Here is a 13,828-nt window from a genome sequence, read left to right as displayed (position 1 = left end):
ATGGTTAGGGGAAGAGTTCGTGACTATACAAGTGATGGATCACATAAAATAAAACAGATAACTCTGATTACGTTAGGGTAAAAAGTTTTTGCTTAAACAAAACTAATGTAGTAAAATTTAAAAGGGAAACAGTGGGGGGAGAAAAAAACCAGGTTTTCTTTGATAAAAGTCTCATTTCCAACATATATAAAGAACTGAAATTTATAAGACCAAGGGTCATTTTCCAATAGACAACTGGTTAAAGAATATGAGAAGATGGTTTCACAGAATCAAGATGCTGACAATTATAATTTTAAAAAAAATACTCTAGTCACCAATAATTAGAGAAATTCCAGTAACTTTTGAGGTTCTACCTCACACTTATCAGAACAGCAAGGATGACATGAGGAAAATGACAAATGTTGGGAAGGGTTGTAACAAAACAGGTACAGTAGTTGGAGGAGCTCAGACTAGGATCAGCCATTTTAGTTTTTTTTTTTTGCAAGGCAATGGGGTTAAGTGCCCAAGGCCACACAGCTAAGGTAATTATTAAGTGTCTGAGGCCGGATCTGAACTCAGGTACTCCTGACTCCAGAGCTGGTGCTCATCCACTACATACCTAGCCACCCCTAGGATCGGCCATTTTAGAAAGTAACTTCTAACAATAGCCAGAAAGTCAAAAATTTCTGTGGATCCTTTGACTTTGCAGTATTAATACTAGGCCTGTATCTCAAAGAAAAAGGAAATAGATTCATCTGTACAAAATATTTATAATTCTTTTTGTAGTAAGCAAAAATTGGAAAACTATGAGTATGTTGTAATGGGAGGGGAAAAGATGAAACACACTGAAGAACATGAATGTTGTAAAATATTATTATGCCAAAAGAAATGATGAAATAGATAACTTCAGAGGAAATTAGGAAGAATTTTATGAAATTCACTTCCTGAAAGACAGACATATATTCTTAGACATGACTAATGTGGGAATCTGTTTTGTTAGACCATGTAGCCATATACTGAAGGATATTTACTTTAAAATTTAAGTTATTTAGGCAAGTAAATAAACAATTAAATTGGATAATTAAATTAAATAAAATTCTGTCTGTCCTCCTCCCCAACTATTTTATTTTTTCCTGGGTACTCAGATAGAACATCTTGGATTCTTCTTTGACTCCCCCACCCCACCCCAGTCCATATGTAACCAGTTATCAAGTTTTATTTTCCAAAGTCCACTGAATTTTCCTTCTCTCCAATCATACTGCCACTATACTAGTTCAATTGCTCATTGCCTCTGACAGACTGTTTTTAACACTGGTCCCCTAGTCTACAGTTTTTTTTTCTTTATGCTCAAATGTTGACTCCTTTCAAACACTTCCCAAATCATCTTTGTAACTATCAACTTGGATAACATTTCCTTGCTCAAAAATTGAAAGGTTTCCTACCTTCTCCTGCCTGAAGGACAACTCATTAGCTTGGCATGTAAGTTCTCTCACCAGCTGATCCTAGTTACCTTTCCAGGATTACCTGAGCTTGACCACAAATTGAGTGGAAATTCATTGACTACACAAAGATGGTTCTAGATGTTTCACAAGTATGAAATTTTAGAGACATCTTGGCGTCTAACCTGCTACTGGCCTCCCTGCTCTCCTACTTGGGATAGTACCCCTTTCTGGACCATGTCTCTATCCCTGGCTAGCTCCAGGGATACACTCTAAACATCTTGCCATCTGTCTAGCCACCACAAGGATACATTTTTCCCCCTCTGATAGCTTGCTCCGGAAACAGTAATCAAAAAATACCATGACTTTGAGAAAAGACATGCCAATCCACTGCGCTATGGCTCTTCTCATTCCTGTAACTTCTCCTTTCCCTGGCCATCATTGGTCCCTTATTAGAAGGGGAGCACCTTTAAAAAGAGTTCCTGTAACACATTTGCATCTTATTCCCAGCATTGAGCCTAAGTGCCTGATGGGAGGGAAGAAACTAATTTTTCTTATCATATTAGGGTCCAGCCAAATTAGATTGCTAAAAACTTGCTGATGAGTTTCATCTTCTCACCTTTGCTCTTGCAAACCTGGGATGGATTTTCTCCATCTTCAAGCTTACTGAGATCCTTTTTCCTTCAAGGTCACTTTTCCTGATCTCCTTAGGTTCAGGTGGTCTCTCTCTTTGCATCTCTTCTACAATTTCTCAGAGCATTTTTTATAGTCATAAGTACTTGTTACTGAACACTTAATTTGTATTATTATTTATTAGTATGCATGTCACCCACCTAATAGACAAGAAGCTCCTTAAGAAAAGGAACTATATCTCACTTCACTTTTGGTAGACCCAAAGCTTAACTCTATAGCTCCCATGCAGGAGGCAAGAGCTCTATAAATCTGTTGAATTGAATTGTTGTCAGACTGCTATAAGGTAACCTTGAGTTACCTTGTCAAGGGTGATGAGGCTTTAGACACTGAGTGGGTCACTGTCATACTAGATGCTCTTATCGAAAGAAAGTACCCTGGCTACCATCTCCTGGTCAAGGACAGTGACTAATGATGGATGTTACTGGATGGGGAATAAGGATGCCGTCTTGCTTCTGAGGCTTGTTCCTTGGTGCATTCCTGCCCTGTTTGTTTTATTCCTGTTGGGGAAGAAGTAGCAGGAGCCTGAATTCTTAGGGGAGGAGGGTGCCTGTTAGTTCAGGGAAGCCCACTCAAGGAAAGATCAAACTGAAGCTAAAGACTACCTGAAACCACCTTTAGGGAAGAAAGGAAAAGGTGCACGGTACTTATTTGGGAGGGAACTCAGACTGAAATAAATGGGCCATTAAGATAGGAATTGGAAATATTTTTTTTAACCCAGAATTTCTGTTGCATGTTGAAGTAGTAATATATTGGGGAAAAGCACTAAATGAAGAGACAAAATACTTGGGTTCCAGACTAGGTTTCTTCATTTGTCCAGGCTTCAGTTTCCTCAAATGACAAATGAAGGAGCACTGCTAGATGGCTTTTGGGGGGGGGGGGGGGGGGTAACAGGGTTGGACCCTTGCTTTTCTGTGCCTTACAACTGAAGCAGAGCTTGTGGGTCACTGGAGGAAAGGGGGAAATAAGGAGGTCACTTACATTGTCTCTCTGTTCAAAGTCCACGGAGCTGGAGACAGAAGTGAGGCGCTCGTAGCGGTCATGGCTGTCTGCCTGCATTGCTGAGGACATACTGAAAGGTGGGGGGTGGGGGTGGGGGAGAAAAGGGTTAGAGAAGAGATGCTCAATGCCCTCCTCTACCTCAGACAGAAGGGAGGAAGCAACTACACCATAGCTCTGTGGGCCAAGGAAGGCATAGGGCAACAGAGAAAGGCGAAGCAAGGATGGGGGGAAGATGAAAGATGGAGATGGAGTGACTCCTCTTCCCTTTTTCCCATTTGTGTCTCCTCTCTTTCTCAAGGAGGCCTGGGGATATTTAGTACAGGACTGTGAACACAGTAGGTATTCAATTAATGCTGAATGAATGAAAAAAAATGAAGGGGTGGGAGGGTGGTTAGAAGGAAAGACAGTAGGGAGAAGTCCAGGAAGTGTTTAGAAAAGGGCAGGAGATAGTCTTGGGAAAGATGATAGGTGTGAAATGAGGCTAAGGCAGGAATTAAGAGTGTAAATCCATTTAGAATCAGAGAGTAAGCTGAGTTGAAATAATTTTGTGGTTCAGTTGTTTCAGTTGGGTCTGATTCTGTGACCCCATTTCTGGGGAGTTTTCTTGGTAAAGACATAGGATTGCTTCGTTATTTCCTTCTTTGGTTCATTTTACAGATGAAGAAACTGAGGAAAACAGGGTTAAGTGACCTGCTGAAGGTCATAAAGCTGGTAAGTATCTGAGACTGGATTTGAACTCAGGAAGATGAGTCTTCCCAACTCCAAGCCTAGCACTCCATCCACTGTACCACCCAGCTGCTAAGTTGTAAACCTTTCTATTTAGTGCTTGCAAAATAGTTTCTTCACAACCACCCTGTGAAGTAGGAAGTTTCAAGTATTGTTACTCTCGTTTTACAAATGAAAACACTAAGGTCCAGAGAAGTTAAGTGACTTGCCTATCACCATATAGTTAGCAATTGTAAGAGCTGAAATAGTGGAAAGAGTTTTGTGCTGGAAGTCAGGACACCAAAGTTTGCATTCTAACTCTCTGTGATTTGAGTTGTTTTATTCCCTTGAGTTTTCTTATTCTTAAAAGGAGGGATTAGAGCCCAATGATCTCTCAGGTTCTTTCTAGCTCTTAGAAATGGAAGCTGTGTTAGAAAAACAAAGTCTAAGAAAACAGAAAAATGGTGTCAAAAGCCTTCTGAAGTCTGGAAAGGGTGGCTGGTCAGGGGAAGAGCTGGGCTGAACACTCAAATTTTAGAAAGTAACTTCTAACAATACCCAGAAAGTCAAAAATTTCTGCGGATCCTTTGACTTTGCAGTACCAATACTAGGCCTGCCAAATCCTCAGTTGTGCTGCCCTTCTCTGGGGCAATACTTTTTAGTAATGCAATTTTCTCATCTGTCAGGGCTCTAAATGAGCTCTAAGATCCCTTCTAGCTTTGGCATTATTGACAGATTACAGAAGAATGTCCATATATTTATCCCCACCTCATAGAACTGATGTGAGGAAAACACATTTTAAACTTGTGAGAGTGCTACAAAAATGTCAGCTATATGATAACTGAAGCTTTGATTATGGGGAATACAATGATAAGAAATAGATCTATGTTCCAATGAAGAGACCAAGCTTAGATATTACAGAACTAGAAAGAACAGAGGAAAAAGTACTAGACCTGGAGTTAGGAGAGACCTGTGTTCAAATCCCAGCTCTAACACTTACTAGCTGTATGAGCATGGCCAAGTCATTTAACATCTCTGAACCTCAGTTTCCACATCTGCAAAATGGGAATAATAATGTTTTACTACCCATCTTACAAGATGGTTGTAAGAGCAACTTAGAAGATTGAATAATGTGAACTGCCAAGCATTTCCAGATGGGGGTGGGTTGGGATACTCTAGACATTATACCAGAGAGAAAGTAGCTGAGCCAATTCCTGCAGGAAGGAGAGGCTGGTCCTGACCAGAATTAAGGACCTCTGAATATCTGCATTGCAGTGTGAGGAACTGCCCAGCAGGGGGTAGTGGTACACTCCTCATGAGAAACTGCTGACATGAGAAGCTTGAAACTAGCTTGTCAAGGACCAGGTCAAGGGAACTCTTCTGTGGACACCCTTGTCTCCTGGTCCTGAGTCTGATGGAGGAGAGGTGGCTCCCAGTTCCTATCTTGTAGGGGAGGGGGTTAAGGGAAATATTCGCAAAAATGGCCCCTTAACCCCATTCCTCTTCCCCCACCCAGCAGTAGTAGTAGTAGTAGTAGCAGCAACAGCAGCAGCAAAAGCAGCTTCTATCCTGCAAACAGAGACCAAAGTGTGAGGGGACAAGGGCTCGGAGGACTGTAGAAGGAGCTGGTGCTCCTTGGACAATTCTGATTTTGCAGCTGGGGGAGTATGCTTTCTGGCTACCAGGCCAAAGGAAGTAAGGAGGGAACCCTGGAATCTAGAGAACAGAGACTTAAGGGGGAAGGAAGCCTCAGGGAATCCCCTTCTTGTCTCTGTAGTTGAGGGTGAATTTGAGTGTGTCGGGTAGAAGGGGTATGATATCCAGTGGATTCTTTTTTATTCTCCCTAATTAAAACTGTAGAAGACTACTTAGCCCCAGCCTTATATTCCTTTCAATGCTCAATTTTAGGACTGAATAGGGGCATAGGGTGTGTGTGTGTGTGTGTGTGTGTGTGTGTGTGTGTGTATGTGCATGCATGCACGTGTGTGCACATAAAACTCAGAGACAAGCTGAGGAACTCCCTGATTTGCAAAGCACACCGCCTGAGTTAATCCCGAAACCACCACGAGACTGCAGAGAGACAAACTGCAAAAGAAAACATCAAAATGGCAAGAGATGAGAAGTGAGAAAGCAAGGAAACAAGGGAAGATGGTTTGCAGGGGAAAGAGAGGGGCTGCTGCCCCACGTACTATTCCTGCTCCACTCGGTCTCTTTGCTGGCGTCGCAGCCTGAGGACAGAGAAGAGAGAGCATTAAGGTCTGGAGGTGAGGGAATGGTAGCCCCCTTTCCATGACTCTCTTCCCCCTGATTAGTACCACCTTCTAAATGAAGAGCATTTCTTACTGCAGTACTTTCCCTCCCAAACCCTAAAACATATGCCCCCCCCCAAAGAAAACCAAAACCAGATATGGGCAGGGTAGAAGAATAGCACAATCCTACTAATTTGAAAAAGAGAAAATGAAGGGATCTTAAGTGTGCAAAAGTATAGATTTAGAAAATAGGGGTAACTCTCATCTCTGTCTCTTCTCCCTCCCCCCTCTATCACGCTTACCTGTCAACATCGGTAACCAAGGCCAGGCGTCCATAGTCCCAGGCCACCTTGCGCAGGACAGAGAACAGGAACAGCAGCAACTGGGGCAAAGGATATAGGAAAGAGATTGACAAAACCTGGAGTTCTGCACATCCTCTATAGGGAAAGGACAATGTTGACATGGGTTTTGGAGTTTAGAGTAAGTGGGAGGCTAGATGAAATGGAGTCTGAGGCCAGAGATGTGAGCTGGGTTTTTTTGGTAGGTGGGGGAGGGAACAGGGGGTCCCTTAGTTATGTGTGAACAGGAAGGCCAGGGTTTTGGTTAGGAGGCTGAAGCTGGAGTAGGTATTTATGTAGCAATTAGGAGGAAAAGTTAGGACCAAGAGGGGTGGTGAGAGTACTATGTGTATCCCCAGTGATGCTCTGGGCTTGGAGCTGGGGGAGTTTTCCAACCTTGGGATTGGAAGGAGCTTGAGTACTCACAAGAAAGCATAGGAAGTCAAGGGCAAGTACTGTGGGAATTCCCCCAAAAGGCAACCCTTGGAGTACGGTGCTTCTGATCCGGGCTTTGTAACAGTAATCCTTAGTTTCCGGGGTGTTGTTGAGTGTTGGGTTGCCCAGCAGAAAGGGCATCATGGTTGCTATTGCCGCATCGTCCTCCTGCAATGAGGGAAGAAAAGGGTCAGCTGAAGGTTTTAGGGTTTGCCTCCTTTTACCCCCAAGGCCCTTGGAGGCAGTGTGAGTAAAAAGAAAGGGATGTCTTTTAGTCCTTGTTCTAGAAAAACTGCAATAGTAGTGTTATATAGAGAAACTCTGGGAATGGAAATGGGAAGATCTGGTCAGGGAAGGCAAAGATTTATTGGGTAGGGAGGGGATGAAGAGGGGCCCTCTCCTGAGATGCAGAGTTCCACTCATGTGCCCCTATGCCCCACCTGCCCCAGAGAAGTGGACTCAGTCATTTCCCCTTAAAGAGAAAGATTCAAGTTTCTTGCTCTTCAGTCCTCATTTTCTTCTCCTTTTTATTCTTTCCTTTCTCTCTCTCTCTCTCTCTCTCTCTCTCTCTCTCTCTCTCTCTCTCTCTCTCTCTCTCGGCAAGGGGTTAAATAACTTGCCCAAGGTCACACAGCTATTAAGTATCAAGTGGATTTCAACTCAGGTCCTTCAGACTCCAGGGCCAGTGCTTTTATCCCACTATGCCACCTTAGCTGCACCCTTCCAAGTCCTTCCTAACCTCCCACCTTCCATCCCATTCCATCCCCTCCAGCCTAGATTCTTGCTAAAAGCAGGTAAGAAAGAGCTGAACTGTACTTTCAGAGTAGTTGCAAGGGGGATGATTGTCTGTAGGAGGATACAAAAGAGAATCCGGTAGGCAATATATCCTGTTCACACTTAGGGGCATTATTCTACTAAATTCTGAAAAGTTGTGACAATGTAGCTGGAACTCCAGAGGCTCCTGCTAAGGTATCAAGGTTTCAAGCATTGCCTAATTATTGTTTGTATATGTAAATGCAAGAGTGGTTCACTATTAGGAGGGCTGACCTCTTAGCAATGAATACTTTTGGTCAGTGGAACTAGAGAAGACTGTTAAAGATTGAAGGTGTTTCACTCTATCTACAAGAGTGGTTGACACTCCATGCAAAATGATGGGGCTGAACAAGAAGACCCCTTTAGTTCTAAATTTCTTATGATTCATTTATACAATAAATATTTACAAAGCACCTTCAAATATTCAAGACAGTATCAAATACTGTGACACATTTAAATGGCATCAACAAAAATGGATCATTAACCCAACCTGATATCCCTTAGGTTTCTTGCTTCACTCCCTATCCCTGTTAAGGAAGGAAAGGGAGTCTTGTTTTCCTAGCAATAGTATGGATTTCTGGGTCTGGCTCTCCAGAGGACCACTATGCACGGTCACAATGATGTGAGAACTCTGTGATTATACTAAATTCTGTAACCTATCCTTTCTTCTCCCCTTTCCTCCCAACTTGGCTTTCTCAAGCTGCTCCTGCTGAGCTATGCCAAGAAAATCACTGAATTGCAATTTCAAAGGGACTTCTTCAGTGACAACTTAGTCCAACCCATATTAGAACAATATACCTAAAGCCTCTGCCTAAAGACTTCCACTGAGTAGGAACAATGACCTATTTCATCTAAATGTTAGGAAGTTTTTTTAAAAATATGTAAAAATTTGTGTCACTGTTTATTTAGCTATTCAACAACTGTTGATGTTCAGGTTGTCAACAATTCTTTGCAATCACATACACAACTGCAATACATTTAAAAAGAGAATAGCCTTCATGTTTGCTGTCTTGGGTCTAATGTGATTACCAAATAAATGATAGGACCACTCTTTTGAAGATCTTTATTTCTTAAAACTTAGAAATTAAAAAAAAATTCTTTTCTTCCTGTCATTTTTCTCCCCATACAGACTACAATTCCCGGAATGCTAAGCTTCTTTCCTACAGCAGGGCTATCTGGGAATACCACACCCTCTACTAAGGTGCACCATTGGCAGACCATAGGGGAGTGGGAGGTTTTAAGCTTTATCCTCCCCAATAATGCCCTAGCATGGCAGGGAGGGGGCTAACTACAGGAGACAATAAAATATTCCCTATTCCTCCCCCCTTTGTTTTTTCACTCTGCCTGGCTTCACCTCTGTTATTTATAGACCTCTCTAAGCTCCCCCTGGGAACTATGTTAGGGTGGGGCAGATAGTATCCCTATCCTAAAAAAAAAAAAAAGGAGCCCAACCAATCTCTGGCTTAGACACCTGTGCTCTAGGAGAGCCTGGGGAATGGGAGGCAGCAGCTGCAGCCTAGGCCCCAAGGGATGCGGGGCGGAGGGGGCATCACCCCAAGGCTAGAGGAGAAGGCCCCAAGGAGGCCAAAGCCGAAGCTTCTTTGCTCTCCCTCCTCCCTCTCATCACTCACTCACTCACTAGTTTCCCAAGAGGGGTCTCTCAGAGTAGAAGAGGAGATGGGGGGGGGGGGGCGGCTGGGGATAGGAACAGCCCAGATAGAGGCCAAACAACAATTGCAGGGGTGTGGCAGTGACTCTGGGAGAAAAGGCAGCTTCTCCCCAATTGCCCTAGATATGACTTAATGGGATTCCCAAATCTCCTACCCCAATCCCTTGTCTTTTCCTGGGAGGTCAAGAAATCTCCCAGACAAACTAGAGATTATAGTGGAAGGGGAATGATAATGTATTTGAAGTTCATAGGATCATTAGAATTAAAATAGTTGAAATGTAAAGACTGCCAGACTACCTTTTGTGGGGGGGGGGGGGTGAAGGGAGGGAAGCAAGAATAGGGGAAAAATTGTAAAACTCAATAAAAAAGAAAAGTTGAAATTGCTATCATTTTACAGAGTAATAAACTAGGGCACTGAGTAAGGAATAGTTTGGTGTAGGACCACCCGGTAGAACAGAGATTCAAACTCCAAATCCAGAATTCTTTACAGCACAAAATAAGGAAATTTAGGAGGGAAGTAGGATATGGATAGCACATGGGCCATGTGTGTATGTGTGTATGTGTGTGTGTGTGTGTGTCTGTATCTAGGTGATACTGCTTCCTCATTCCCAGTGCCTAGGTAAAGCCCTATGCATGTAAGGGCAATTAATAAATACTTATTGAATTATTGAACAATTGTTTTGGGTATATGGTGTAAAGATGCGACATATTAATTACGGCCTCTAGTAGGTAGAGATGGAGGATGTGCATCTTTTTATTGTGTTGTATACTTGAGCTGTGTGTGTTCTGAAGCTGAGTATATAAACAGGAGAACTGAGAAGACTTTTACTTTAAGTTAGGGTACAATTTAAGTTCAAAATCCCTGTCCATCTTGAAACCATCTCCTTTCCACCAGAGGTTGTTGTAACCCCCCCCCCCCAGTTCTACAGCAAAGGCACACACTGAGATCAAGATACAAAGACAAAGCCCCCCTAAGCTCCCATTTCAGGGAAGCCTGACAGTTTGTGTGGTACTCCTCCGATTCCTCTTATCTGAGAGTGAGGAACCTTGCTCTAACCACTCAACCAGGATAAGCAGGGAAGAGTCATTGTCAACTGTTTTGTTAGTTCAAGTAACTGAAATGGAAAAGGAGCTCTGCTAGAGTGTTAATGGTCAATGGAAGTGAAGGAAAAATGTATAAGAAAAAGAAAATGACAGAGGTGATGTAGGAGACTAAGGAACAGGTTTTTTGCAGTTCAAGATTTTGGAGAGTATTGGAGAAGAATGTAATAGAATATGAGAATATATATAAACTATGGTTTATATAGAACTTTATATACATCATTACATTTGATATTCACAGTGACTCAATGACTAGAGACAATCTCCAAATTCCTTCTTATCTAAGGTCCCAGGTTGGTTTTGATCATCTACATTTTACAGAAGATAAGACTTAAATGACTTGTCCAAAGTAAAACATCTAGTGAAGAACAAAATTAGGAGCCTTGGTCTTTGAGATCCAAACCAGTGTAATTTTCATTATAGTACAACGCTTCTACAAAGACCAGAGTGGAATTTTTTTTTTTTTTTTTTTTTTAGGATTTTGCAAGGCAATGGGGTTAAGTGGCTTGCCTAAGACCACACCACTAGTTAATTATTAAGTGTCTGAGGCCGAATTTGAACTCAGGTCCTCCTGACTCCAGGGCTGGTGTTCTATTCACTGCACCACCTAGCCACCCCAGAGTGGAATTCTTATGAGGTGCAGAAACTTAATTTCTTGTACAGGGATGCCAGAGGTATCAATGGATTCTCCTAGTTTGACTTAAATGCTTAATTTAAGTTGGCAAAGGGTTTATTTTTCAGGTCAACTTTGAGTTTCACTATTCTAAAATGTCAATGGTAAAAAGAAGGCATTACAGTTTTAAGTTTATTATTTTAGAGCTATTTTAGAGCTGTTAGGACTTGTTGCCTTGATTGATAGATAGGAGATCAGGGCTCTAGTTTTTAGCTCAGTGATGCTGTGACCTTGGACAAATCTAACCCTCTTTAATGTTCAGTCTTTCTGTCTTGGGCAGAAATATCCTAGTAAGAATAAAATTTTGAGAAGGGGCCTGCAAAGTAAAAGTAATGTAAGAATGAAAAAGATTATTTATTAGCAAAGCAATTTGAAGGGAGGGAAAGGACAAATTTTTTATAAAGCTTTGGGCTTTGCAAATATTATTCCATCTGATTCTTTTTTTTCCCCAAGGCAATGGGGTTAAGTAGCTTGCCCAAGGCCACATGGCTAGGTAAATATTAAGTGTTTGAGGTTGGATTTGAACCCAGGTATTCCTGACTCTAAGGCTGGTGATCTATCCACTGAGCCACCTAGCCACCCCTATCCCATCTGATTCTTACAAGAAACCTTTGAAGTATAATCTGTTACTATTCTTATTTTAGGAAACTGAGGCAAGCAGATAAAGTGACTTATATAGCTAGGGTCATAGCAATTTGAATTTAGGTCTTCCTGACTCCAGGCCCAATCCTCTACCCACTGCATCAATTAATTTAGGTACCTTGGGGACTGGTGGTGATGGTGTAAAATTTTGTTTCTCTAGGCCCTCCCGTTCTCCTTCTGGAAGATATGTTTTCCCAACCCCCAACTTCTCTGTATCTTTTAGAACTTCAGGGTTAACTCAGATCGTATATATTTATCAAGTATGGTTATACATGTCTCAGGGTTTTATTTGCCTTGAGGGTAATTTCTCTCATTACAAAGTCTGGGGTTTAAACTGAATACCACTGCAAATTTTTACCCACAGACAAAAAGTATCTGGACTAGTAATCTAGGAGACTGAGGTTGGGGGCTCTACCACTGATGAGCTCTGTCACTAGGAATGTCACTTTCTAGGTCTCAGTTTCCACATCTATAAAACTAGTGCATGTGTGTGACTGAATGATCTGTATACTTTTCTCTAAATGTAATTTATCTTAGGAAACTCTATGGCCCAACAGGGACTTATTTCAGGTTGTTTGGGGGCGGGGGGAAGTGGTTTGGTAAAAACAAAAATAAATGATCAATGTATGGTATGGAAACAATATAAAGGCCATCTGTGGGGAGGGAATTGAGATTAGAGGAAAAATTGTAAAATTAAAAAATAAATTTAAAAAATCAAAACACCAGAGAAAAGTGAAAATGAAAACAAAACAAGACATCACCACACACACACACACACACACACACACACACACACACACACACACACACAGTATTTTTTTGGGGGCTGCTTAAGTGAAGACAGCTATGACTAAGCTTATTTTGATAACATGACCTAGGGTCTTTCCAGTGCTTTCCAATCCTTTCTATGGGGCTTCCCACCAGAGCCGTTTCCAGATTTCCTAGTGTTCTTCAGTGCTATCTGAGTGATAGTGGGACTGCTCAGATTAGAGAGTAAGGCAGAGTGGGTGTGATGAAAAGAGTTTAGAACTGGGGACTCTAAGACCTGGGCTCCGGGGCTGGTTCAGTCACTAATTAGTTGTGTGACCTTGGCCAGATCACGTTGCTTTATCCATCTCCTCCTCACAATGAGAGTGTTGGGCTAGCTCTGCCGGCATCCTGAGTTTCTCTGAGCTAGGAGGGCATATGAAGGGGATGCCAATCTTTGCCATCTACCCACCAGGCAAGGACAAGCTGAACTACAGGTTCCGGCATGCAATACTGTGGGCATGCCGGGGCCTGGACTCTCATGCCACCCCAGTGCCCCGGAGGGCAGCCATGCCAACCTTTCCTTTCCACTCAGGGCGGGGAAGGCGGTGTTCTCGGCAGTCGGGCAGGCACTCCCCGCTGTAGTGCCTTAGTGTCAGGACCCTCAGAGCTGGCATCAGCAGGCGCCCCCGGGGGGCAGATGCCTCCCCCGGGGCACACGCACACTCTGGGCTGCCACTCGCGGGGAGGCCCCGGGGGCGCCAAGGGCGGCCGGCCCGTCCCCGGGCCCCCACGCAGGCCGGCGGCGCGGCTCTACCGACCCCGGGCCCCTCCCCTCCGCGGGGCGCGGGGCGCTCACACCGCAGCCCGGGCCCGGCGCGGGCACGGTTCCGGTCGCGCGTGTCTGGGTGCGTGTGCGCGGGGGGGCCGCCCCCACGGAGCCCGCCCGTCCTGCGACACTTCCCTCCGCACCGCACCGCCCCGCCGGCTCCCGGGGCCCGCCGGGCCGCCCGCCCCAGCTCCAGCTCCGGGGAGGCGGCCGGGCCGCCCCGTGAGCCCGCCGGGCCCCGCGGGAGGGCCGGGGGCGCCTACTCACCCTGGGGCGCAGACTCGGCTCCCGCTCCGAGGCTCGGGCCGGGGCTCGGGGCCGGGGGCGTCGCTGGGCGGCGGGGGCTGCCGGCTGCTGAGGCGGCCGCTGCTCCCGGCTGGGGGAGGCCGGAGGAGGGAGGAGGAGGGGCGGCGGCAGGGGGCGAGGCGGCGACGCTCGCCATGGCCCGCCCCCGACGTCCGCACGCAGGCCGAGGCGCGCGGCGACGGGCGCAGGCGCGGGAGGGGCCCGGGAGCGC

The 13,828-nt window shown here is 44.4% G+C and overlaps 1 protein-coding gene across 1 annotated transcript in view; it reads right to left on the bottom strand.

Annotated features, from left to right (window-relative positions):
* The window catches only part of TMEM63B (transmembrane protein 63B), a 38,150-nt gene extending 24,435 nt beyond the window's left edge, over positions 1-13,715 (bottom strand). The window contains exons 1-5 of the mRNA XM_074237060.1: positions 13,579-13,715; positions 6,829-7,005; positions 6,367-6,446; positions 6,005-6,043; positions 3,090-3,180 (exon numbers count right to left, since the gene is read on the bottom strand). Coding sequence (XP_074093161.1) covers positions 3,090-3,180; positions 6,005-6,043; positions 6,367-6,446; positions 6,829-6,981 — 363 coding nt within the window. The 5' untranslated portion in view covers positions 6,982-7,005; positions 13,579-13,715. The remainder of the gene's footprint in view (positions 1-3,089; positions 3,181-6,004; positions 6,044-6,366; positions 6,447-6,828; positions 7,006-13,578) is intronic.
* Between the last annotated feature and the right edge of the window lie 113 nt (positions 13,716-13,828).

Source organism: Macrotis lagotis, chromosome 5 (assembly GCF_037893015.1).
Source record: "Macrotis lagotis isolate mMagLag1 chromosome 5, bilby.v1.9.chrom.fasta, whole genome shotgun sequence".
NCBI lineage: Eukaryota > Metazoa > Chordata > Mammalia > Peramelemorphia > Peramelidae > Macrotis > Macrotis lagotis.
The sequence above is the reverse complement of the archived record's forward strand: the minus strand, read 5'-3'. Positions and strand labels throughout refer to the sequence as shown.